The 26,071-nt window shown below is 43.6% G+C and overlaps 1 protein-coding gene across 6 annotated transcripts in view; it reads right to left on the reverse strand.

The window, feature by feature from the left end:
* SYNRG (synergin gamma) overlaps nt 1–26,071 on the reverse strand; it is a 40,112-nt gene that overhangs the window by 10,113 nt on the left and 3,928 nt on the right. For 2 of the 6 annotated variants that reach the window (XM_064678094.1, XM_064678093.1), the window contains exons 2-16: nt 25,888–25,928; nt 24,434–24,552; nt 22,093–22,223; nt 21,708–21,813; nt 20,984–21,095; nt 19,562–19,861; nt 18,639–18,863; nt 16,905–16,982; nt 16,052–16,248; nt 15,009–15,275; nt 14,086–14,222; nt 11,646–11,764; nt 11,410–11,472; nt 8,573–9,529; nt 190–789 (exon numbers count right to left, since the gene is read on the reverse strand). In XM_064678094.1, coding sequence (XP_064534164.1) covers nt 190–789; nt 8,573–9,529; nt 11,410–11,472; nt 11,646–11,764; nt 14,086–14,222; nt 15,009–15,275; nt 16,052–16,248; nt 16,905–16,982; nt 18,639–18,863; nt 19,562–19,861; nt 20,984–21,095; nt 21,708–21,813; nt 22,093–22,223; nt 24,434–24,552; nt 25,888–25,928 — 3,452 coding nt within the window. The remainder of the gene's footprint in view (nt 1–189; nt 790–8,572; nt 9,530–11,409; nt 11,473–11,645; nt 11,765–14,085; nt 14,223–15,008; nt 15,276–16,051; nt 16,249–16,904; nt 16,983–18,638; nt 18,864–19,561; nt 19,862–20,983; nt 21,096–21,707; nt 21,814–22,092; nt 22,224–24,433; nt 24,553–25,887; nt 25,929–26,071) is intronic. The other 4 variants (XM_064678098.1, XM_064678097.1, XM_064678096.1 and 1 more) reach the window with 3 other exon arrangements.

Raw genomic sequence — 26,071 nt, forward strand, 5'->3', positions numbered from 1 at the left:
TGGCACAACAAATGCTTTTCTTCTAGAAAAAGACCCGCTCCAAATGCCACAGAAATCAACAAGAAGATTAAGGTCACTTCCAGCAGCCTCTGGAACAATCCCCATTAGCCAATTTTATAATTCAATTAGGAAAATTAGCCTTTGATGAGCGGACGCATCATGAGCTTCCTCCACCCTGGGCAGGCTTACCTTGCACAGACAGGTCAAAGGTAGCCAGCTCGCTCCTGATCATCTCTTCACTGGATTTCACCTTGCCTTGGGAAGTCGCCACCAAGAAGTCAAACTTGCTGATTTTTGGCTTCTCGCTTTGGAATTCCCCAAAGTCATCTGTGGATTCCCTTCGCAGCTCGGAGGAGACGCCGCCAGCCAGGAAATCTGCCTCCTGGGCTGTGTCAGCTGCTGCTGCACCCTGAGCTTCCGAGGAAGGTCTTGCAAAATCCCCGAAGTCTGCGATGTCATCGTCGCTTGGCCCGCCGGAGATTGGCCCGGAGTCTTTAAAGTTTGCAAAGGCTGCAAAGGAAACATCCTGTAAGGCATCCTCGCTGGAAAAGGTTGTCACTTTGGAAACTGTTGTCATGGTGATGTTTTCTGAGCTGCCAAACAAGGTCTCCTTCTTCTGGAGGACAGAAGTGGCCGCGGAGGATCCACTTCCCGAGGGCTGGGCGAAGCAGGAGAGCCTCTTGCCCTGCTGGACGTCGTCTCTGTCGGACCAGTCGGAGCTCGCCAGGCTGCTGACTGCAGAGCCACTGGTGCAGCTTCCAAACGGGGCACATTTTAAGTCATCGATATCTGAGAGAAACAAACCCCCACAATTAGAAGCTGAAGTTCAGACGCTCAACTCTCCACACTCTGCACAAAACCAACTCGCCCAGGGGCTGAAAGAACTGGGAGAACAAACCCACGGGTTCTTGTTCTGGTGAGGCTTGAACTAAAGTTTGCACAAAAACAATCTGAAAAATACCTGACCATTTAACACAAAAATCTCTCAGTTTAATAAACGTAAGCCTTGACCTCTGAATGCTGTCTCAAAGTCACCATCCTACACCAGGTAGTGCAGAACCACTAAAAAAATAAAATCAAAGTTTCTGGCCAGTCCAGGCTGCACAGATCACCAGTTCAGTTTCCTGGCTGCAGGATCTACAATCAAAATATAAATGTTACAACTCAAACATCTTAACACGTTATTTCATCTTATCAAACCCAGCCACACAGAAGACTGGGTTGACTTTTCCATACCTCTGATAAAGTATTAATACACCTTAATTTTACATTCCTGCTTTGATACAAATAACACATAAAAATGTGCTGTAAGAATCTAAAAAAACTAGAAATCCTGTTTAAGCTTATCAGAGCTCCTGCAGCGCTGCATGGCCGACTCGTCCAACTTCCAGGTGCCAGGACTGACAGGGATATTGGGAAGATCATGTTTTAACTGAATAAACAGTTTGTAAAAGCTAAGTCTAGAGAAAATCCAATTATTTTGCAGAAAGCTCCAAACATTTATACTCACCTGGTGATTACATGGGCCAATAGGTTCTTCTCCCTGCCACGGGCAGGGGTCAGAAAGAGTCTGCAGTGCCCGGGGGCTCTGCTGCTCCCACCCCACTGATCTTTCACCTTCACACTGAGATTGATCCCCAGTGAAGGCACAGAGCCAGGGGCTGGGCAGTTTTCATTAAAGCATTAAAAAAAAAACCAACAAACAACAAACCAACCCTCCTATCCTACATTTGGCATTTGTTTTCCAGCATTACCAATTGTCAGTTTGGATTAGACATCCGGCTCACAGCGCCCGGGGTCCAGCAGGCTCGAGGTAAAGCAAACCCAAACCACAAAATGTATTCTCTGAGTGTTGCTTGAGCTGAGATTCTGGGGATAAACACCGTGGTCTGGCACACTTGGGTTTAATAGAGCCAGGGTGGGAACAAGCTGACTTCCCAGCTGCCCTCTTTATTCGGTCCAGCCACACCAGCCTGAGGATTAAACCATTTTAACAAACCACTTCTGCCTTGGTTTATTCATTTCACTGGAAGGGCAGAGCAGGCCAGGCTTCAGGCTGCTTCCCAGGCATGACCCACATACATTGCTAATGAAAAATCTAACAAATACACAATATAATGATGGAGTTTAATGGGTCAGCCAGGCACTGTGTGTCATCCATCAGCTCTTCCCGAGGGTCTTCCTGCAGCTGCCAATTTGCCCACAACAGCATCACAAATCCAAACCGAGCCCCTTGCACACAGACAGCAAGATTTCAAAGTGCCACTTGAATATTAAATGTGCAGAGAAGCAGAAGGTAAACAGAGGAGAGATGAAATCACCTGCTCACAGCAGAGCTGCACAGAAAGGAGGCTCCGAGGTGAAAGGAGCCGACGGGAGAGGGATCGGTGATTTATCACCACAAACCACATCTTGTGCTCTCGAGTTTTTGTTTAAAGAAGGGAAATGAAAGCTTTGCATGAAAGAGAGAGCCAGAAGCACCTCCGACATGTCAGCCAACTGTAATTAATCCTGGGATCTTGGAAATACCACCGGCTACCAGGCAACCTCTTTTTCTTTTCCAATTTGTGTTGACTCCAAAGCCCAGCAAAGATTTGAGCACTGCTATTGTTCCAGTGTTCCCTGGGAATGAAAGGGAAGAGTGATGATCCCACTGTGAGGACCTGCACGCTCACGTCCTGTCGTGAATTATTCCTTTGATAACTGGTAAGATTCTGAGCTGCCAACACATCCTAAAGGACCAGGTCAGTGCATTCCTGGTCCCATCCTGGCTCAGGGACAGGCAGGACCAGCAGCAGGCTCCGGGGGGAATCCTGAACTCGCCTGCAATCAATAGGTCACGGCAGGGGAGGCAGAACAGTTTAATTATTCACAAACTAAGATGCAAGATTGTCTCCATGAATTCAGGCAGACACAAAACCTCTGCAGAGCTGGGAGGGCTGAGGTGAAATGTAATGGTCCAATTCTGTGCATTTGATCTATCTGGATAGTTCCAGTAGGATTGCTCTGGTGAATAAACTTCCCTAAGAGTATTATATTACAGGAAAAACACTGTGTTCAGAGCTGCAAGTGTTTACAGCTCAAGCAGCTTGAAAACAATTTAGGGAAAAGTATGAAAAATAAGAATGTGGAACCGTCCATAATCCCAGGTAAACTCCCTTTGGGAAGAATTTTACTGGAGAAAACCCCACCATTTTGCTGTGCCATGTGCTGCACTTCAGAGAATCATTTGCCACAGGTTGGAGGTTTCTGAAGAGAGGAAGTAAAATCCTCCCCTTTGTCACAGCTATGGCAAAGCAAAAGCATCCTCTGAGCTCTTGGCACATTTGCTGCCTAACGAGGAGGAGTTTTACCCCTGACAGGTTCCAGAGCAGTGGCCACCACTAATAAGTGAAGCAGCAGCTCACATGTGCACAGCAATTCCTGCTGAGCCCCGAGAACTCTTTGTGGAGTGAGTATCTTCATTATTGGCACAAAGATTGGTTTATTAAACAGCATTAAGAGCTGCTCCTCCAACAGCTTTTTCCGTAAAGAGCACAGATAGGTGTGGGCTCTGGTTACAGTGTGGCAGCTTTAGCCTATGATGTAATAAAAGCTCTGTTTTTCTGGTGAAAAAATTTAAATATTAAATATTTTTAAGTATGAATGCCTATCAGTAATACTTTTTGCAAAGCAAGAGATGATTAAGTAAGGGGAAGGATTAATGACTTCTAACTAAGCATCACACTTGGGCAAGACAGAGGCTACGGAGCAATCCCCTTTCCTCCTGAAAGACAGGAGTAAGAACAGGATCTGAACTGATGGGAAGCATCAAATTTTATCCAAAAAAAAAAAAAAAAAAAAAAAGAGCAAAGACTAAATCCATTCAAAATTTTATGAAAATTCTTCATTTTGGCGACTGTTTTTTTTGTAAAGTTAGAACCAAACCCAATCAGTATTTCTTCCAAACTGAAAGGTTTGGAATATTTACCATTTATTTTTTGGAATATTTACCATTTATTTTCCATCCAATTCTCCATCCAGTTTGAACTCCCAAACCCGAAAAGTCCAACCTGCCCAATCATCACCTGGGACCAGCTACAACCTGTATGAGCCTGAGAGGATGAAATACAATTAAAATCCTGTTTCCCAGTGTTATCTCACAGACAGGAAAACTGGCCATCCCTAATTTGAGCCAACTACAATAATTTATTCCAACTACCAAGGATTAAGTTATGCCTGGAGGCCATTTACAAGCTGGAGCCTTCAATGTCAACAGCTTAATCATTCAAGGAAATGAATGATTTCATTGACAGCATTAGTGATCGTCTGAAGAACAGTGAAAAAGACAATTCCAGAGGACTGGAATAAATTTAGTGATTTTAAGCAGCATAGGAGAGTTTCAGGTTTTTATATTTCAGTGTCTGTTAAACCCTGATGAATTTCCTGTAACTCCTGTGCCCTGTTTTGGTTGTTAGGGTGACGCAGGCGGTGGCAGTTCTGCTCCCAGTGGAACAGCAGCAATCCTGTTACCCTGGGAACATCACCTGCAGCCTGAGCAACAACCCAGGGCCTGGATGGAGACAGGCACCACCTCCTCACCACTTCCAGAGGGTCTCTGCCTGGTAAAGGTGGGATGACACTGGAAGAATACGGAGTTGTGTGCACCACTGCCAAGGGTGTCTTGCCTGCCAGCAACCACAAAAATCCAAAGCCCATTTCTCAGCTGGGGGAGTCCAGAACAGCTGATAATAAGGGAATTATTCCCATTTCCTTTCCCTACAGAATGGAAGTGGCTAAGGTGGAAACCATCAAGAATGCTGACTGTAAAATAAATGAAAATTCAGGAAACAGAAAAGCCTCCAAACCTTATGGAATTACAGGATTTGCTAGTTATTTTTAAATTATCACGACAAACAACGTTTCACAGCAAAATAAAGCCCCCTGAGCTCACACTGGGAGCTCAGTCCCACAGAGGCCCAAGGCAGCTGCTGCCCCTGTGCCCTTGGGAAGGCCATGGCAAACGTGTCAGAGACCTTCCCGGGATAAATCCGGGTGGATAAGCTCTTCTGTTTACAGAATTAACTTAAATGAGAGCAAGGGAGTGAATCTGACTGTCAAGTCAGGACAAAAATGCAATAAATGCAGTCTTGAACGTTACTCTCCCTCCTCCAGGTGTGATTAGCTGAACAAACACAAACAGCTCAGGCCCTGCAGAATTAGGTGTCAGGTTTATGTTCAAAGCTTTGGTTTAAAAAGCTTTAGGGCTGGGCGTGACCTGCTGATCTCCAGAATCAAAGAGGGCTGGTGTGGTTTTTTGGGTTTTTTTTAATCCTTTTTCTTTTAAAGTCTCTCAAGCTCAGTGTAAAGAAAAGCCACATTCTGGTTCCTGGTCTGGTTTTTGCTCTTGTGGCAACCCCAACACCCCACAACATTTTAACTTTATTCCACATCTCAATTATTTTCAGCTTTTTACCTTGTCTGCTAATTTAATGTTAATCCTAAGCTGCCAGTGGCCCAGGATTTGGAGGAATTTGAAGTGACATAATTACAGGCCACAAATTGGCAGCTGTCATTCATGTCTGAATGTTTTGATATTTAGAAGGGAGGACTCCCAAAATGGAAAAAGGGAGCAGGGTGTTTACTTTGGGGCTCTGATTAACTCACTTTAGATTAGCTAAAGAAATATCTGAATATTATTTAATGGGCCTCTACTCATAAAGGTCTAGAGAGCAACACAGTTTTCCAGTTCCAACTCACAGAAAAAACCCTGCCATCACACATTTTCTCTACTCAATCCCTTTCAAACATTGCTCTTTTGAAAAATATTATTTAGGTTGATATGTAAAGTTGCAGAAGGTCACAGGGAGCGAGGTCAAAGCTTTGGAAGAGGAGAAAGAAGCTCACCCACACTCTGCTCTGCAAGAGAAAGGCACCCACTAGCTTAAGGGGATACCAGAACTTTAAACTTTGTATTTTTGAAGAAAAAGAGATACATTGCTGGTTTGCAACAAATCACACACATCCCCACGTTTTGAAAATATGCCAAGATAATATTTATTAACACAGCAGGACTTACAGATCACAAAAGATAGTGATACAGAGGAGCTCGGAAGGGCGGTATCAGAGTAAAGCATGCAGGTCAATACTTGCAGAAGAGAGATATCAAAGCAGATCTGAAAAGGCACATTCACACAGGAAATGTTTAGTTGAAATTAGACATTAGAAAAAGCAGCAAAAAAACCTGAAGTCGATTTGAAATATACAGAGATCTCCAATAATGCCAAAGGAAAAGGTACTTTACAAGGTGTGTCAGTGCAGCAGAATAACCCTTTGGGAGCGCCCGGCCAGGAAGGGCTCTCACTGCAGGAAGGGCAGATCAGGTCCATCCAACATGAGGAGGTGCTAATTAAAATGCTTTCAACTCAGAGGGAAACGAAATTTGGTAGGAAAGAAGCAGCCTGGTTCAAACTAATAACATGCAGCCAGTGCTCAAAGGGTTATACGGAGTAAATGCAAGAGAAATCAGGCAACATTAGTATCGTCCACCTTCCACACAGAGTTAGAGCAAAGTTTAAAGAGACTGTATCCCCCTTGGAGAGAGCAAAACTGGGAACCTTTCATCCCTCAGAGGCCAAAGGATGTTGCACAGGAAGCACCTCAAGGATTTCTTCCTAATTCCCAGCGTAAGCACCTACCTGCCCATACCTGGAAGCTCTACCAGGGTGGAATCTCCCAGCCAGGGGACAAACAGCTCTGTGTGGGGATGTCAGACAGCCAGACCACCTTCAGCACCTCTGCCCTGCTGCTGTTCCACTGGAGCTGGGACACAGGGCTTGCAGAAATGCAGCTCTCAAGGACTAGTCTCCCAGCAGCGAGGTGACTAAGGGGTAACTGTCCCTTTTTGACATTAGATTTACAGATCGAAGGAAATTATGAGGGGGAAAAAAAAAACAAATCTGCTTTTTAACGTCATGTAAACTGGAAAAAAATAAAAGAGGACTTGACCATCAGCAGTTCACAGCTTGAAATGCACCAAACACACAGAAAGGAACAGGGGAGCACAGGGGTGCTCGTAGCAGATTGTCCAGAGCACGTTCTGCTACGAAATCCAGAGAGTTAAAAGGAGCAAAACCCTCCCTGTGGAGTAACATCTAGCTTGGCACCATAGGAGAATACAGACTTGTTTAATAAAAATAGCTTCTAATTAATACTTACTTCAGAGTTAAAAAGTTTAGCAACAAGCACATGAAGGGCTAACCCCCTTAAACAAACCAAAAAAGGCTTTTCCTGCCACAAATGGCAATTGTTCATCACGGATTGCTGTGGCAAAAGCTCACGTCCTGTAAAGAGCTACAGAAGTCAAACTACCACTAAAAGAGGCTAGAAAAATATTAGGAAAAAGTGCTTTCAAACCCAAAGTAAACATTCAAGAATACACTGTAGGTGCTACGTTTTGACAGCTCACTCAACTTGGAATTTTCCCAAGCAGTAATATGAAAATTAAATGTCTTTGCTAATAAATTATTCCTGATATTTTGTACCCTGTTAGAGAGCATCTTCCACCTCAAAATTGCCAACTTAATTCTCACTCCTACTTAAAAATATCATATAATGCAAAATTACAGTACTGTATATTTTTCTCTACCCAAATCTGCAAAAAATGGAAGAAATATTTCATGTGGAAATAACCAATTCTTGCAGTAAGAGCTTTTAGATTTACAGTTTGTATGTTCCCCTGCTCAGAAAAGCCTTTGACTGCATAAAACTTGTTCTAGAACACAGTAATGGTTCCCATGTTGTTGAAGGCCACAGAACATTTAACTACAGCTTATCTCCTATGTATATATGAAAAGAAAAAGCAGGACACTTGGGAAATCTGTTTTGTGATATGTGGTCAGATCAGACGGTCAGTTCACTCCCTCAGGAATGATGTCATAAAGGGAAATTCAAGCAGGTGGAAACCTGATAAAGTAGAAGTCCCATGGTTTAAATTTAGGTCCCAGAGTTCCCAATCACGAGACCAGCACTTAGAGCCCCTTGGCACAATGATTCCTATGAGGGATTTAACACTAAAAGGTCTATGAAATACTCTACCTGCAGTCCTGCAAAAGCTTGGCTACACTGACTGAGCCCCACAATAAGGGGAATACACCAGTGCTGGTGATTAGTCAGAGCCTCATTAACAGCCCAAATGAGTGTTCTGCCGACCCTTGGGAAGCCCCCGAGCCAAATGCTTTGTGGAAACCAAGATTAAAGTGAGACTCTGCCATCATCCTGCTGATAGAAATGGAATGACATTGTTTGCATTAGAATATTTTCCACTTGAGTCCCTCAAGTGCCAATAGCAAACAGGTACCAGTATGATGTTGTCAAATCTCAAAAATAAATTGACCTGGAGTTCAAACTGTTCTATTTATAGTCTTCTAGGACAAACACTAATCGCTGCCCTGCTGAGGGGCCGTTGGCTGGCGGGGACACACACTGAGGGTCTTCCACCACTGAAAGACGAGTGCATAATACTGTAATTGAGCACAGAGAACACGACACCTCCACCACCTCTGCTACCAGAGCAATCTAACCAGTTCCTCACCTGCTGCTGGTGGATGCTGGCCACTAACTGTTGGCAAATCCAAAGAGCTATCAGACATGACATGCTTAAGATCTCCTCCCACATCAGCCAGTTTCATGTCAAACTGAACAGACAGCGCGTCTTCGGAATCCTCCTTGCCCACGCTGCTGCCGCCGATGGACGGCAGATCCAGGGATTTCACCGAAGCAGAGTCTTCTTTGGCCTGCTTGAAAGCTGCCACTTTGTCCACCAGTGACTTATCCACGCTGCTGCCCATGGAAGAAAACTTGTTGGAGTGGAAGTCAGCAAAATCATCGTCGCTCTTCACCGAGGAGAGCGCGCTGTCCTTCGCCTCCTCGAAGCCCGCTCCGGAGCCTTCCAGAGACAGCTGTTTGAAGATGTCATATTTGGTGGGCGTAGCAGTGGTGGCAGAACTCTGCCCACCCTTCACTGTGCTGGCAGAGGAGCCAGCCTGAGGAGCAGGACCGGCCTCCAGCTTAAGTGCATTGTATTTGTCATCTGGTTTTTGCTCGGCAAATCCGCCGCTGTTGTTGAAAGCCATAAAGTCTGCAAAGTCATCTTGTCCGCTGGCTGATGCGCCGTTAGAAAATTCCCCAAAAAGGTTGAACTCTCCAAAGTCGTCAGCTAAGCTGGAAGTTTTGCTGGGTGCTGGCTGGGCAGTGGTGGCTGGAAGGGGCGGTGGGGGAAAGGAGCCCGGTTTTGAGGTGTTAAATGCAGGTGGAAAGGATGGCTGCTTGTTTTCTCCAGGAGAGGAAAAGAGATCCAAGTCTGCCAGATTCAAAGGGGTCTTGGCTTGTGTTTGCTGTTTTGGCTGAGCAGGCAGAGGAGGGAAGGGTGCAGGGAAGGTTTTGTCTTTTGTGGGTGGCTCTAATGGTGAGATACTGTCAGCGGTTTTGAAATCTGTGAAACCATCATCGACTCCTGCAGGCTTGAACTCTGCAAGGTTATCTGCTGGGACTGAAAACAGGGACAAAACAACAGTGAAACACTGCAGCAACAAATACATCATACTCACACCATGCAAGCAAGCAAATTATCTCATGCAATGTCAGAAGTTTTTATGCAAACTATTTAAAGACCTCGGGATGCACACAGAACTGCAAACTCAACTTCCATGAGCCACACAAGTGTCAAAGTCAGCAATTCCAATATCCACTCCAGCAAACACTTAATTCTTGAAGTCATATTAAGTTCCCTTTACACTGAGTTAATATCAAAACACACCATGACAAACAGTTTCAAAAGGTGATCAACACTGTCTTATTTGGCTTCCACTCAAGTTCTTTTCCCTGCCTCATCCTTCTCGTGTTTGCCAAGCAATGAATGTAATTTTGAATTTCACTTATACCAATACAGTATTTGCTTCCTTACAGAAGCAATTCCTCCCTTCCTCCCTCTGAAATATTGCAGTTTCCTCATGGAGCACCTGCAGAAGGCTGAGATAAAAACCACCCTGGTGATGGGCTGGAAGGGGAACACGGGAGAGACCAGCCTGGTGTGCCTGGTGCCTGTGGGTACTTTTGGAAAAGCTCACTTCCACAAGGCAGCCAGCCTGTCCCACTGGGCATGGTGGGGAATCCAAGGGCTGGGAGAGACACAGCCCAGACAGAAAAGAGCTTAAAAATGTTCTAACCAATCCTGTTTTCTGCCACATTCACCTGAACATCCACAGCAACAAGTGATCAGAACTGTGGAACTGCAACACAACCAGGCCTTTCCAGCCTCTGCCAAGGCTGATCCCAGTTTTACTCAAAGCCTGGGACAGGTTCTCCCAGGAAAGTGAGCACAGTTAATCACCAGTGCTGACCTCCAGCTCAGCTCCCTACTGAATGCAAGCTCGTGCTATGTAAGGATTATAATTTAAACCTGATTAAACATTAGCTAACAGTGTTTTCATTGAATTTACATTAAATATTTTGGTGTGCTAATTTTCTAAGTTTCTTCCTGTTCGTACACAAATATTTTTTTATAAAGCAGTTTCTTTCAAACTCGAAAACATTGACTAGTTTAACCCATTCACCAGCATGTACAGACTTGGACTACTTGTAATTTTAAAGTAATGATGCTTACTTTAAGACAAGTGTCCAATAGACAGATTTTTTCTACTTTAGAAGTACACCATTAACATTTAATCGTTTAGCTACCACACAGTGTCATACTTTGAATTAGTTTAACTGAATTTTAAACAAAGACTTAAAGGAATACTCTCCATAATGGTAGTAAAGTACCACAGCTACACCTGACCTATTCTTCCATTCTCCCTCCCCCCCAAACCAATTCAGTTGGCTCAGCAACAATATAAATATTCCTGAAATTGCTACTCATTGATCAAAACTACAACAGCACAGCAAACTAAACTTACTGATGAATTGCAAAGCTTCCCATTAGAAATGTGAGCTGGTGAAAGGGTTAAGAGTGGTCAGACCTGGGCAGCAGGCAAACACAGGAATTTTGTACATTTTAGAACATGTACAGGATGAGATCAAATGTTATTCCATTTCATTGCAAGCATTTAATCCTCAAGAGGTTCTGAGCACGAGAACCTCGCAAAACATCACAGGAGTTTCAGAAACTTATGACTCCTTATTAAAGCAAATTCCAACCATATCATTACTTTAAAATAAAACTCAGGAGCACCCAGAAGAGGTGCCAATCTTCCAGAAATACAACTAGCAGATTGTTCCAATAGGATCTGGTTTTTTCAGGATACTTCATGCTAAGTTGCTCAGGGAAGCAGAAGCACCGTTATTTTAGAATTCCAGCAAAGGAAATTCTGCAGCTCATACAGAGAAATGCTAAAAATGATAATGGAAATATGTAAAACCCCCAGTGCTTACCTAAATATTTGCTCTCTGCTGGCTGCTCTAATTCCCGGAAAGCGCTGTACTTGTCCCCTCCATCTGGAGAACAGGAGAAGAGAAAGACATTTACATACATATATTAGGAATTCACACAGTCAATTTTGTATTAATTGCTCTAGTTTTTAAATATTAATATCTTATCAACGCCAAAAATAAGATATATGAAATACTACAATAAATTGCTCGCAGTGGTTGTGCATTTGTCCTTTTACCTCCAAAAGCAGCTGCAGTCTCAGAAGGCTTCTCAGCTGCCATTCCTTTGAACACAGCGTATTTATCAGCTGGTGAGAGTGGCTTATTACCTGGGAGTGGCATTAGTAAGGAAGGAACACTGAAAACAAAAGAGATAAAAGCAAAGTTCCTTAATTCCTCCACAGGAAATCTACATTTCCAGGTTTTATTTAAAGGAGCCTCTTATTATGGCTACACAATTTGGTCATAAACTCCTGCCCTAATGAGTGCTTAGTCCAGAACCTGATGTGAACAACCTCAGCTGGGTGAATTCCCAACTTTATCTCATATTTTTTTTAGGCCAGAAGTCAATTTACACCATTCTTGATTTTAATTTCTGTCAAAACATGGACAAAATACTCCAGGACACCACAGGAATTCACAGCCTGAGAGAACAAGCACACAGACATACCCCAGGAATCACTGCTGGTTAATTCATGCCTTTTGAAAATTCTCCCTGATGGAACTAGATACAGTAAAGAGCTAAAACTGCACAAGATTTTGACAGCTCCATACTTTCAGCTTATCTGATTTTGCTTATATTTCACTACCTATTGCAAAATTAGGAGAATAAAGCAGGACCACTGTTAAAAATGAAAGGAGAACTTTGAATTTATGTCAGTGCCAATCAGTGAGTTCAGGCAGGTATCTAGTCAGCAAAATAAGAATTAATCCACAGTTCCACAGTCAAGTCTTTTTGCATAAACACACCCTACTTCTTACAGTAAAACTGCCATAACAACCTAACACCATGTTAGCAACTGCTGGAAGATTTAGGAGCTGTTCTGGGAGAGCTTTGCCTGCCCTCCACACAAGCCCCCTTATCAGACCTTGGCAGCTCTGCACAACAACATCCTTTACATATGAATGATGCATTTTACCTCTAGTTTGTGTCATTCACATTGAAAACCTGAATGAATTTCTATGGTGTTCTTCAGCCTGGAGCAAGAATCTTTCCAGAGACATTTAAATCTCCTTATCAGCAGCCTCCAAGCAACACACAAATGGCAGCACTTGCACACACGTGCTGGTGCTGGTCTGTGGTGCTTGCAGACAGACAGTGCAATGGCAAAAAAAAATAGAGCTTATGGTAATATAATTAAATTTCCCATCCCTGCAAAGCAGGCTATTAGATATGCAATCTTGGCAAATGGAATGGTTAATCAGCTGTACTCCACAGATGGCTTTTTTTTTAAATAAAGCTCCATAAGCAATTAGATTATAGCTCATTGTAACATTTTGTTCAAAACTGAACGCTTTCACAGCCGAATAAAGAGAACTGCTGCAATGAAAAAGAAACACCACTTTTGAAATTTTTTTTTTTATGATCCCCTACTTCCCATTGTGCAATTTACAGACAGTTTTCTGTCAAAACTTTCAGTAACAGATCAGTTTTAGTGGCAAAATGACACCTAACGTAAGATATACTTGAAAGAGCATCTTCAGATCCACGTGGCATTGACTGACCCATCCCTGGAAGAGTTCAAGGCCAGGCTGGATGGGGCTTGGAGCAACTTGGGAGAGTGGAAGGTGTCCCTGCCCACGGCAGGGGGTGGGAACTGGATGGGCTTTACAGTCCCCTCCAACCCAAAGTTTGCCATGAGCAGCCAAAGGAAAGAATGCTGAAATTCTGTACTCTTTGTAGACTTTGAAAGATTAATTGTAAACTCTCAAAGGGAGGACACATGTTTACTTATTTTGTTATTCAAAATTTGCCTGATCTGGAGTTACATCTTGGCAGTCTCCCATAAGGAAAAGCCAGAATTGCTGGACTCTGAATGACATTTCAGTTGAGATTTATAGTCAGGTATCAAAAGTTTAAGCATTGGACAGAGAAATGACAGAAATAACCCCTCTGTCCACTGGAGTTCTCAGGCATTTAAGAGTACAATGTTGTGTTCTTTACATGAATTTTGGGGTCCATATTCAGGGCCTGAAGAAAAGACCTTGATGTCAGCAAATGGTTTCTATCAACTCCAAGAAACACTTTCCTGCTTTAGAGGGGTCCTACTTGTAATGGGAGTTCACAATACTGGATGCAGAACTCCTCTGTCCCAGGGTATTCTTCCTGAACAGCTTGATACAAGATTTTCCCCTGGATGCACAGTGGGAGGTAACTTTCAATTGCCTGTGCAGGACCATAAACCCCTGAAAACCTACATCCAAACCTTGTAAACCCAATTGACCTCAGCAAGATGACTGGAATGCTAAAGAAAAATCAACCACCTATGGCACATCAAATGCCATTTTTGATTCAGGAAGTCTAATTGCAGCTGTAACAACCTTCAAAAGAAACTGTCAGAGTAGAAGTCAGGTGATGGACAGAAATTACAGGCTAGAAAGGTCCCCACAAAGGAGGAAAACATTTCATTTCTTAAAAGAGTTCTAAAATACAGCAGGGGTGGAAATCAAAGATGGTACCTGCTCCGGTGCTGGGAACTGGCTGCTTTGGAGGAACCAGCTACATCCCCTTGGAAATCAGTGAAAGAATCATCCAGGGAGCCAGACTTTGAAGCATCTTGAAACTCCTGGAAGTCATCATCCTCTGGTTTTACTACCTGAATTACAAACAAGTCAATTGCTATGCTGTTGGCTTTTGCAGTTGTCATATAGCATGAAAGCAGCTCAGAGCAGTGTGATCAAGAGGAAAGAAGGAAGAAAAAGAACTTTTCAGCATCAGCACCATCAGCATTTCCACTCTGCCTGCACCTCACCCAACTCAAACACACACCAAGTGTACAGGGTTTACAGGGAGCAAGCACGAAGAACAGGTGAATAAGGAACTCTACTCCTTTCACAGTAAATGTGTTACTGATCACAGCCATGTCATCTTTTAGTAAAGGCAAATATTAATAATTTAAATCAATCAATAATTTAAAATCAATCACACAGCAAAAGCACCACAGGAGATGTTTTCTGAGGGACGAACCGTATTTGCGAACAGCAAAATTTATCCCCCCCGCCGTGATTTACCTTTGCAAACCAAAGGCTTTCAGAGTTCTCAGCTCCTCCTAAAAACCCTTATTTTACCAGCTATTAGAGTCTGTTGGGTAGCTGAAACGAAAATCCTGTTTTATGTGCATTACAAAATCCTAACTAGAACCAAAACCCCCTTTGTAATGGAGGACGCTTTTGGGCCTGCCCTAATGCCACCAGAGAGAAACTGAAAAAATGAAGGAACATTTTCACGGCACAGCTCCACGTTTTCAGACGTCACGTGTTAGATTTCAGCTCTGCTTTCTGCCAGTTGCACAAAGCCTGTTGTCACCATGTAGGTTTGGCAGCTCCAGGCTAATTCCCTTTCCCGGGAAGGGGGGTTTTCCAGGAAGGGGGGGCGGGCTCACCTGGCCGGGCGGGTAGGAGGGCAGGAAGGCTCCGGAAGGCTGAGCTGCAGCTGCTCCCGCCGGGGCTGGCGCCGGTGCCGGGATGCCCATGCCCATCACGGGGGGCCCGATGCCGAGGGGCACGGAGGGCACGGAGCCTGGCGGGGCTGGGGGCAGCAGCGGGGGCTGGCTCACCGCGGGCAGGGCCACGGGGAACCCGGACAGGGTGGGAACGGGCGCGGCGGGAAACTGGTTCAGCACGTCGGGACTCACTGCAGGAATTCCTCTCTGCAAAGGCAACGAGCACACACCAGTTACACAGACACCAGTTCCACAGGCACCAGTTCCACAGGCACCAGTTCCACAGGCACCAGTTCCACGTGCAGTGCTGACGACAGGGCACGTTGTGTTCTCGCTTTGAGTTTCCAGCTTGTAGTACTGAAGGCAAAGAGCAGGGTACTGGTCAAGCTTCCAGTAAACCCTCCAAATCCAAACACGCCATCACGAGCCCAGGTAAGTGAATCATAGTCAAATTAAGTGAATCATATTCAAGATAGAATCACAGGATCATTGAGGTTGGAAAAGCCCTCCAAGACCATCACATCCAACCTGTGCCTGATCCCCACCTTGTCACCCAGCCCAGAGCACTGAGTGCCACATCCAGTTGCTCCTCGGACTCCTCCAGGCATGGGGACTCCACCACCTCCCCAGGCAGCCCCCTCCAATGCCTGACCACCCTTTCCATGAAGAAAGACTCAGAGACTAAGGGATACAGGAACCACATAGTTTGAGGAGAACAGATCTCGATACAACAGGAGGAAACCAGGCAGTATTTTATACTAAAAACACATATTGATGTGTTTGGTAAGTGTATCTAAGAACTTCCACTGACACTGAAGGAGTAACTGAAACCTAACCGATAAAACTGATACCATTATAACCCCGCTGAGGTTACAAGGGTAGTTTCTCCTCTAGACTTCACCAGAAGTAGTCTTTTACTGCAGGTGTGGCACACCAGCCCCTGGTGCTCGTTGGTGCCGTGCCCTGTGCCCCGTGAGCCGTACCTGTGTGACGGCGATCATGGCCAGCACGGTGTACAGCTCCTCCTTGGTGAGCTTCCCGGGGGTCGTGCGGTTGGCCAAAGCCCAGATCTGCCCCAGGGTCTCCCTGGGCAGCCCAGACGACATCAGTATGGGGTAGAGCTTGGCTGTATCTATTCCAGCAGGAGTCAGAGTGGTTTCTAAGATTTTCTTATACAGCTCTGTTGTGAGGGAGTCAGTGTTAGACAGTGCTCTTTTCAAATAAATTTAATATTGCCTTTCTATTCTGTCTCAAACTCAACATTATATCAAATTAGTAACACTCAGTGTAAGGTAAGGCAGCAGCATCCTGGTATTGTGTTTCATCCACAAGCATTATTGGATCATCTTTACAGATAAGTTTAACACAAGCCAAGAGATGTTTCTTTAATGAAATTGCAGGATAACACATATAAAAATACAGTTCTAACAGCTTTCTGTATTTAAACTTCAGTGTAATCAATATTTACTACAGCCTTTCATTTTCTATTCACTGTGTTATTTACACAGAAAAGATAAATAGCCTTCAGAAATGAGCCTGCCTAATTACAAGACACACCAAAAACCAGAATACCCATGAAAGCAGCATTATCAGCAATGCAACCTCTACTGGGATAAGCTGCTGTCACAAATGTTTAAACTAGAATTTGCTAACATGCTTGAATAAAACCCACACTTCTTCAAATGCAGATAAAGCCCCCATAAATATGTAACATATCAAAGATACAGGATTCATTTGATGGCTGAGTGACTCTCTGATCAATAAGGGGCCACACAAGCACAGGTACATTCACACCTCACACCACCCACCTGGCTAAGTGCCCCCTGTCCTGTTTACCTGGGACCAAGCTGTCATTGTAAATCCAAGGAGGCATCATTTGCTGAATTGGGTCCTGGGAAGGGAACACTCCAACTCCTAAATGTATTCCAATCAGTAAGAAAAAGAAAAAACAGTTGCATTAGGATATACAGAGCATGATGATCTTAGAGAACAGACCATGGCTGGTCAGCATCACTCAGCATTTCAGGCAAAGATTTCAGATAGAAATCACTGTGCTCAGAGGAAAAACAGATACTGCAGGAATATGTATTTCAAAATAATTACCAGAATGATTTGGCAGTAACAGAAGAAAACAGTTCTATATGTAATGAAATCAGGAGCTCCTTACATGCCTCCCTCTTAATGTCCAGTTGCACAGAAGCACAAGTCTCACTGTCTTACAAATTCACAGCAGCAGTTCTGTGTCATATCACATTTAGCTTCTCATCAACTACCTGCTATTAGGGCTATTTGTGGAATAAATAAATCCATACCTACCATGAGAACCACAATGTTCCACCAGAACATCCTCACCCAGGAAATCCACAAACAGCCTCTCAGACTGAACCTCAGCGGGATCGTATTCCACGGATCCATTGCTCCTAGTCTTCAGCTCCAGAGGACATCACAGCCCCCTTCACTACTACAGGCTTTCATAACATCATCTGCCACACTTCACTCCCTGAAAATTGCTTATTTCCTTCTCCACTCTGTGGACTCTTCACCTCAGTCTCCCTCAGCAGACTTTATGCTCATCTTGGATGGTGCTCTGACAAAAATCAGAATAATTTCAGATTTCGTTGTCTTTCCCAGTGCCTTTGCATCTCCTCATCTTCCACGTGGATTCCTTCCTGACTGCAGTCTAATTTCTAATCATCCCACAACTCCAAGCACATTTTAATATAAGTAATTCCTTCCATTTCACCAGACAAGTAAAATAAATTTGCTACCTCCTCAGGTGTCATTATTCTCCAGCTTTAACCCCTCTTCCATACTCTTCTGCATCCTACCAACTCTTGCTTCTCATACCTGAATCTCTCTGATAAAATTCAGCCCCCTAAAGATTAAGTGACAAGGATTTCTCAGGCCTATTTAGCTGACAGGTAGGAAAGCCCTACTCAAAACCCTGATGACACCCAGGTGACAGGAGTGCTATTTGTAGTTACATGATAATGCAGAATAAATGCTTGTTCCTCACAAACTACTTGAGCTCATCCTCAACAACTGGGAAGTAGTCTAGTTTTCATGTAGTCCTGCTTTTAAATTTTCATCCCTAAAGGCCAGACAGTTTCAGGCATAATAGATATGAGCAGCAAATTGTCTGGGAAACAAGTATTAACTAGCTAAGAGTTTTAACCTAACAAGACCTTAACTCCTCAAGGTCAAAAGATTAAAACCCACCATGACATCAACCAACTTTTGTGATAAACTTCCTTAAACACTTAAAAAAATAATAATCTTTAGAGAGCACATCTTTTTATTGACCCAAGGAAGGACAGAATATTTTAAAGCAGCAAACCTGATTAAACAAACGTGTTAAAGGTGATTAGAGCAATAAACTCACGTGGAGAAAGTTCAGAGCAAAACTGGCAGTTACCCTTTGAGCAAGGAGCAGGAGGCACTGCCACATTATTCAAGCAGGTATTCAGAGCAAAATTACACAGGGCTGGCCTTGGAATTAGTGAGCTGAGCGTTAGCGAGCAAGCGGCGTCTCATTAGATTGAAATTCTGTCAAATGTTTCCATTGCTCACCACACTCTTCAACTGCTCTGTTTTGTTCTGAAGCCTTGTGCACCTCTGCAGCAGTGGGACCGGTTTCCTGTCCACCTACAACATCCCAGTCACTGCTGGTTAGACTGGGACGAGCTTGGCTTGCAGCCGAGGCTTTGTGCCCAACTTCGGATGGTTTAGGTTTGGTTTGCTCCTGTTCAGATTCATTTGAGCCATTAGCTAAGGCTTTCTCCTCCAAGGAAGAGCCTGAATAAACAGCAGGAGGGATTATTTATATTTTGTTATTAACCACCCAGACTGCAATTCCACACTTTTCAAAGGAAAAGCACTTTTGGCACCACTGATGGGTTAGAGATGTGTGTTTGTCCCAGCTCAGACCAACGGCACCACTCTCTTCTGCCCCTTACTTACCACACACACAACAAATTCAACAAAAAAAAAAGCAACAAGGAGAAGGAAGACATCAAACTATTTCCCACAGTAGGATTACTGTTGCATAATCAGTAGCAGAAGTGCCCCATACCTACTTACATCTCCAAAATCCTTCATGTTCATCTCACCGACATCCCTTCAGCCTCCAAGGGAGGAAGCACACAAGTGCTCTGCAGTAGTATAACAGTCATTTTTTCTACCACCATCTCCACTGTGTCTTTTCCTACCACACAGACTTAAGGAAGATGCTAGAACACAAGATTTAATTCACCTAAGATCAGGCATCTGTATATTTACAAGTATTTGGATCTACATGTGACTTGCTTTTACAGCCCAGCTCCAAGGGAAGGAAGAAGGGGACTGAAATCATCTTTTCCCATGGATCAGCAGGTTTCTACTTAATTGCCTACATATTACTTCTTCCAGAAAGGCTAAAGAAAATCCCAACAAAATATGTAAAGACTCTGTGTAGCTCAGAAGGTGACATGTAAAAAAAGATACTTTTGAGTTACCTGTTTTATGGATACTGGGTGAAGATGCAGAGGTTGGAAAATAAGGAACCTGCCCAGTTGTACCATGCAGGGTGGATAACACTGGAGTCTGGGCTGGAGGGAGAGGTTGGAGCATAGCCTTTTCTGAAAGCAGCTGCCCAGCCTCAGTGGCAGGATGGAAAGGCTGGAAAGGCTGAGAGGTAGGCTGAGGCACCAGTTTGGGGATTTCAACAGGCCCTTGTATAAAGTCACTAAATTCTTCATCATCGGGAAAAGCAGAATGGGAAACAGATACAGCGGGATGGGATGGTGTGGGATGATCTGCAAATGGAATGAACACACAATGCAAAGTGATGAGGAAAAAGCTTTGTGGGTGGGAAGGTGGTAAAAGTGGCAAACACTGGGAAGACACACCGAAGGGGTGAGGGGAAACAGTGCTGGATGAGTTTTGTGAGAGATGTGAAGGTTGTTACTGTCTGGGTAACAAACACAAGGTAACGCTGAGCAGCCACTTCCAACCACGCATCTTCTCTCCCAGGCTTTTAGGATATGAATGTTTTGAAACTTGGGTCTTAACACTGGCTGTGAGAGTATTCTTTGTTTTAAACAGACAGGGTTAAAACAAATACAGAGGTAATATTTCAAACTGGACATAATGGGGTCTGCACAGGGGGACATTCTCCCTCAAAGGAATGTTTTATCCACAGAAACTCGGTAATATATCATAAGATACAAAAGAAATGTCTGCTCATGTAGACAATTTTCTGCTTGATCCCTTCCAGTGTTACCCATTTTAACAAAACTGGTGTAGGACAGGCAAATCTACAGACAAGGGGAAGTTGTCAGAAACCACCTGCAACTTCAAAATTATCAAAGAGTGAATCCACAGCAGAGATAAAGGTTTTACAGAGGAAAAAGCTTGTGCAGATAAGCCTTGTTTCAGCCTAGACACTGAAAAATATATACTACAGCCCTTAAGAAATCTTTGGTAGCAATTGTTCAAAGTGTAATTACTGAGAAGAGAGGCTTGGCCTGACCATGCCCAACGACACCCCAGTCAGCTGTGACGTCCCACTCGTGTTTTGATCATTCTTAGCACTTAAACAGCACTTCTCATCTTCAAAAGCTCTCTGCAAAGCATTAATTAATGCTTGGACTAGAAAAGAATGCATTATCAATTTCCTCGATGCTTCACATTAAGCAAAGCACATTAAGCTTTCTTTTAAAGATTTCGAGTCTTTCAATAAAGGCTGATATCTAATATTTCACCCTCATACCCTGAACAAGGCAACAGTTACTAGAATGGCACTTGATTTTACAAAACAGTTAATCCACTCACTTTGTACCACCGAATAAAAACACTTTTTGGAATTAGTTCCCCCTGCTGAGGATTTCAAATGCTGGAGTTTTATCTTCAGTTGGAAGATGAGGAAAATTACAAACCTGGCTTTTTTGGATGTGCTGCTGGTGTTGGGTGCATTTTAGCGTCTCTAGAAAAACCATCTAAATTTCCTTTAATGGCTTCCAAGGCATCATCTCTGCTTTTTTCACCTGTCTGAAACACCACAGAAAACATTTTGAAAAATTCACAGAACTGCTCAGTTTTATTTCAAAACCCCATTTCTTCAGCACTGGAATTAGCAATACTTGCTGTTAGATTAAGCCCTTCTTTTCCAGCACCACCCTCCTGAAGCATAACAACACTAACTCCCAGATTTAGAAAGCATTTATTTTACAGACTACACCACCACAGTGTTTCTGAGTCTCTAGACAAAGCTTTATGCACAAGAACAATATAAACCTTAATCAGCTGTCTGTATTTTTTCAGGTAAGAACCTTCAGGCTCATTGCAAGAGACCAAAACTTTGGACAAAGTTAACAAGCACATAACCAAACATTCTCCTTTTTAGAAACTCAGTCTGTTCTCAAATGCTACACACCAGGTTGGTTTAATTTTCCAAAAGCTGATTTCATTTTCAACACCAGACTTTGTTTCCATTACACCAAGAGTGTGTAAAGGACTGACTCCTCCAGATGCTTTCCAAAATGTAATCTGGTGTCTCATGTAAGTTCCCCACTGATTTGCTTGTTGAAAGAGACCATCCCATTAAAAGCCATTAAAAAAAATCCTGTAGAGGGTAACATTGCAGTTATTATCAGGACATACCTTGGGTTTCACACTGCTCAGGAGTCTCAGCTTTTGTTTCTGCTCTTCAAACTGCCGCCGTTTTCTTTCTTCTTCTAAGAATTTCTGCTGGTGCTCAAACCTCTTCCTGAGGGAGAACGATTTCTTTTTTAAAATATGAAAATAATTTCTATGACAATTTCCATGGCAAGTTTCTGCCTGATTTCTCCATTTCTTCTGTCTCAAATTCACGTGCCTTGGTGCACATGTCCCTACCTCTTCTCAGAGCTGGACAACCACTACAGAGTTCAGAGGCAATGGAATATTCAACAATATCCTACAGTTCTAAATGGACACTGCTCCAGAGAAACTACATCTTCCCCTTAAACAAGACAGATTTCCCAAGAGTCAGTAAAGTGCCACTTACTGCTGTTCCTCTGCAAACTGCTTCTGCATGTCAGGGGTGTACTGGGGGGCAGTTGGGCGCATTCCCAGGAAAGATGCCTGTCCCATGTATGGCATTCCAGCCGCTGGCATCGGCCCCAAGGGCATCCCACCCTGCAACAACAGGAGGAATACAACCTCAGTGGATTTTTTTTTCAAATCCAGGATTTTGGGTTTCTTAATAGAAAAAGCCAAACCCCTGGCAATTCCACCCCGGGAAACTGCAAACTGGGCTGAGCAGGTGAAATTCAGAGCACAAAGAAGAGTCAAAGCTGAGCAGAGTCTGAGCACGGAGCAGCTGCCCTGAACCAGGCACTGGTCCCTCAGTAGATGGCACTCTTCCTCTCCACAAGGACTTACAGCCCTTAAAGGATTTGGGAAGACAGGACGGTCAAAAATCAGGACTTCAAATCCATACACCCTACACCCAGAGCAGGAAGGCTGCAGCCATCCTACATCATTCTGTACCACACTTCGGGGGTTTCTTGGGACTTTTGTTTCCTATTCTAAGCGATTTCATAATACTTTTAAATTGCCTGCTGGAGGGCACACTCCTACCAACCATGGATGCTTGAAAACGTGGTCTAGTCACTTCCCAAACATAGATTATCCAGGGAACCAAGGGAGGGAGACAATATATGACAAGAGCCAAAAGGAACCTTGTCTGAATAAACTGTATCAGAAACATTCACTGGGAAATATATTCTGGGACATTTAGAGCAGCAAAGCTGCCTAAGATAGAAGAAGCCAGAAAATAATTTACTTTTCTTACCATTTGTTTTGTATTTGGTTTCAGAACACGTAAGGAGAAAACAAAAGTTGTTTATTATTTTTAGACCAGTTCTCATAAAAACATCTTCCTACCATAAATTTCACAAAAATAAGGTAATAAATTTCAGGTGGGGGTGGAAAGGGAGTGCAAAAAGATGGCAAAACACAATAAATTCAGTTTGTGACATAGCAATTTGGCTACAAAGCCAGGCCAAGACACTAAATTTCAGCAAAGCTCAAATTTGTACATAAGCACATATGGTACTAAATAGAAAACAAAGGATTACAAGAGAGAAAACCCAGTATTAGCTGCTCATATTTCATTCTTATTCCTCAATTAGCAACAGCAGCACTGGAGACAAAGTTACTTCAAGGAAAAAGAAGAATGAGACTGAAACAGGAAGTTGGATAAATGGGAAAACCAGTCACGTGAGCACATTGAAGAGATTCCTTCTCCCTAGAACAAGGTACTTAAAAATATTATGATTTGTCCCCTCCACTCAGGAGATTTAATTCTATTAACTCCAGCATTTGGGTTACAAAGGGGTGAAACAATTCAGTGAAGTGGTCATGACCCATCAGACTGTGCACACAGTCACTCCTCAGCAGCTCAGAAAGGTCTCATGTAAAACACTACATGACACAGCACCATCAAACCAGAGATGAGGAGAAAAAGCACGAAAGAAAATTAAAAAGACAGGAGAGATCCACTGTGGGAGGTTTGAATACTGGTTACTGAACAATTCCCTACCATTACTAACCCCACCTGGGTGTAGGTGGCATCTGGGAGCTTTTCAACACATTGCTGATGCTTTTGTTTCCTTCCCTGCTCAGACCAGGCTTCTCTGATCACACTTGGGTGTCACAACACATACACTGACATCAAAGTTGAGATTCTGACATCTTTGAGTGGGCTAAAACCTCCCAGTTACCTTAAATACTATGATGCTGTCCTTGCACTACACCCTCATCTCTCTCCACTCTACAACAGTGAGTAATGTGTGCCAAACTCGGCCACTCCCTGCGCAGATCCCAAGGAAACCTGGAGACATCTCTAACTTGTCAGAAATACATTCAAAGGGAATACTACAGAATAGGATGTCCCATGACACACTAACACCCAGGCTTCAGTTTCCAGCCAAGTTCCAACCTTTACCCCCCCTGCAGCTGGGAGAGGACCATGGCATCAGCTGCCACCCCTCAGCCAAGCACCAAGGCATCCCATTTTTTTTGGAGAGGGACTTTTCACAAGGGCATGTGGTGACAGGACAAGGGGGAATGGCCTTAAATTGACAGAGAGTAGGTTTAAATGGGATATTAGGAACAAATTCTTCCCTGTGAGGGTGGTGAGGCCCTGGCACAGGTTGCCCAGAGAAGCTGTGGCTGCCCCATCCACGAAGTGTCCAAGGCCAGGTTGGACAGGGTTGGAGCAACCTGGGCTAGTGGAAGGTGTCCCTGCCCATGGCAGGGGGGATAACAGGATGGTCTTTAAGGTCCCTTCCAGCTCAAACCAGTCTGTGACTGATTTCAGTCCACATTTCATTGCCAGGCACCTGCATGGTCATGGGTCCAGGAGGCATCTGAGAACCATAATTCATTCCCATCATCCCTGGCATATTGGTCTGCATGACAGGAACCATTGGAAATCCTTGCTGTTGCATAGGAATCATCCCTGTAATGAAACAGTAAACAAGGTGAGAGTCCAGTCAGTGTTAAAGCTTTCCCCCACCCCTTCCCTGCCTCCCTAATATGTTTTGGGTTTTTTTTGTTTACTGGACCAGCAAAGGAAAGGAAAAAATTCTGAGTCTTGCTGGACTGCTTAAAAATAAAAAGAATAAAATTTACCACACTGCAGGCAGCCAGAGAATTTCCTTAGTTTAGATACTGGTCAGTCTGCAGAGAAAAATATTACAGGGCTTTCACAGTAACTAAGCTGATGAATTCTCCCACCATCCTAAGGATTCTCTGTGGGCTTCTTCCCATGTGATTTTTGGAAGGGTCACTTCCAATCAACGAGATTTAATTAACCAGGTTGACTGGTGCTGATAATTCCCATTTCTCTTGAAAGGGAAAATTTACAAACTGGCAGCTTCTGAAGATAAATCTTGGGAAATAAAGTCACCCTTGCACAAGGCAACTTCACACTCTGACCCGGCTGGATAACTTGTCTGCAGGTTAATTAGTCCACTGTAGGTTAATTAGTCCACCACATACATTAGAATGGTAACAATATCTGTCAGTAAAAGCTAACTTTCTGCAAAATTGGACAAATCAAGCTGGCATACATTAATTCACTGAATAAAGCCTAGTGGATTATGGTTCAGTATCTTCCTGTCTTGGGAGACAACACACATTTGTTACCAGCACACCATGAGATAATTATAACTGTGCACAACTGAACATCACACGCAAAAACACTCCAGGAGGGAGTGACACAGGCAGGAATAATCCATAAATCAGTCCCTGAGAATTTTATATGAAAACTCTCCGTCTTCCCCACAAGTTCTCTCTGTATTTTCCGCTAATTAAGCAAACAGAGTGCATCAGGAATGAGAACAAAGGTAATTTAAGGCTGAGGCTCTCCTATTGTATTAATACTTTCCACACAGGTTGTGACTCTTGTCCCAGGGTCTTGCTGTGCTTTGTAAATATTTACCAGGTCTTGCAACACCCACACAATATGGGTATACACAGCTGGGAGATGGAGCAGAAAGAGGTGAAATACCACGCTCAAAATAACATAAAAAAATCTTAAAGGCAAATTCGGGTTAAGAGGGGAGGTGTAATTTTCCCAGACCTTTAATCTAGATTCTGATGACACACAGGAAGTTTTATCAACACACAGTCAGCTTACCAGAGCTGAATTCAAGGGGAAAAACAGCTGGGATTGACCAGGAGTTCAATTAATAATCACACTTCTGAGTATCCCTGTAGAACTGGTTTAAGCTGTTAGATGTATCTAAACAAAGTAAAAACGCTGTGCTCAAAATGTGAAGTTGATACCTACCTTGAGGGGGGCCCAAACCACCTGCGACAGGAAACATGAAGCTGGGGGAGGAAAACAAGAGCATGTTAAAGTGTCATTTTAGTGCAAATATAAATGATTGAAAATCCACCTCGATTTGCACGTCAGCACCATCACCAGGAGCCTCCCAAGGTCTGGCCAGCACTTTGCCCTGCTCCTGCAGGTC

Source organism: Pseudopipra pipra, chromosome 21 (assembly GCF_036250125.1).
Source record: "Pseudopipra pipra isolate bDixPip1 chromosome 21, bDixPip1.hap1, whole genome shotgun sequence".
In the NCBI taxonomy this organism is placed as follows: domain Eukaryota; kingdom Metazoa; phylum Chordata; class Aves; order Passeriformes; family Pipridae; genus Pseudopipra; species Pseudopipra pipra.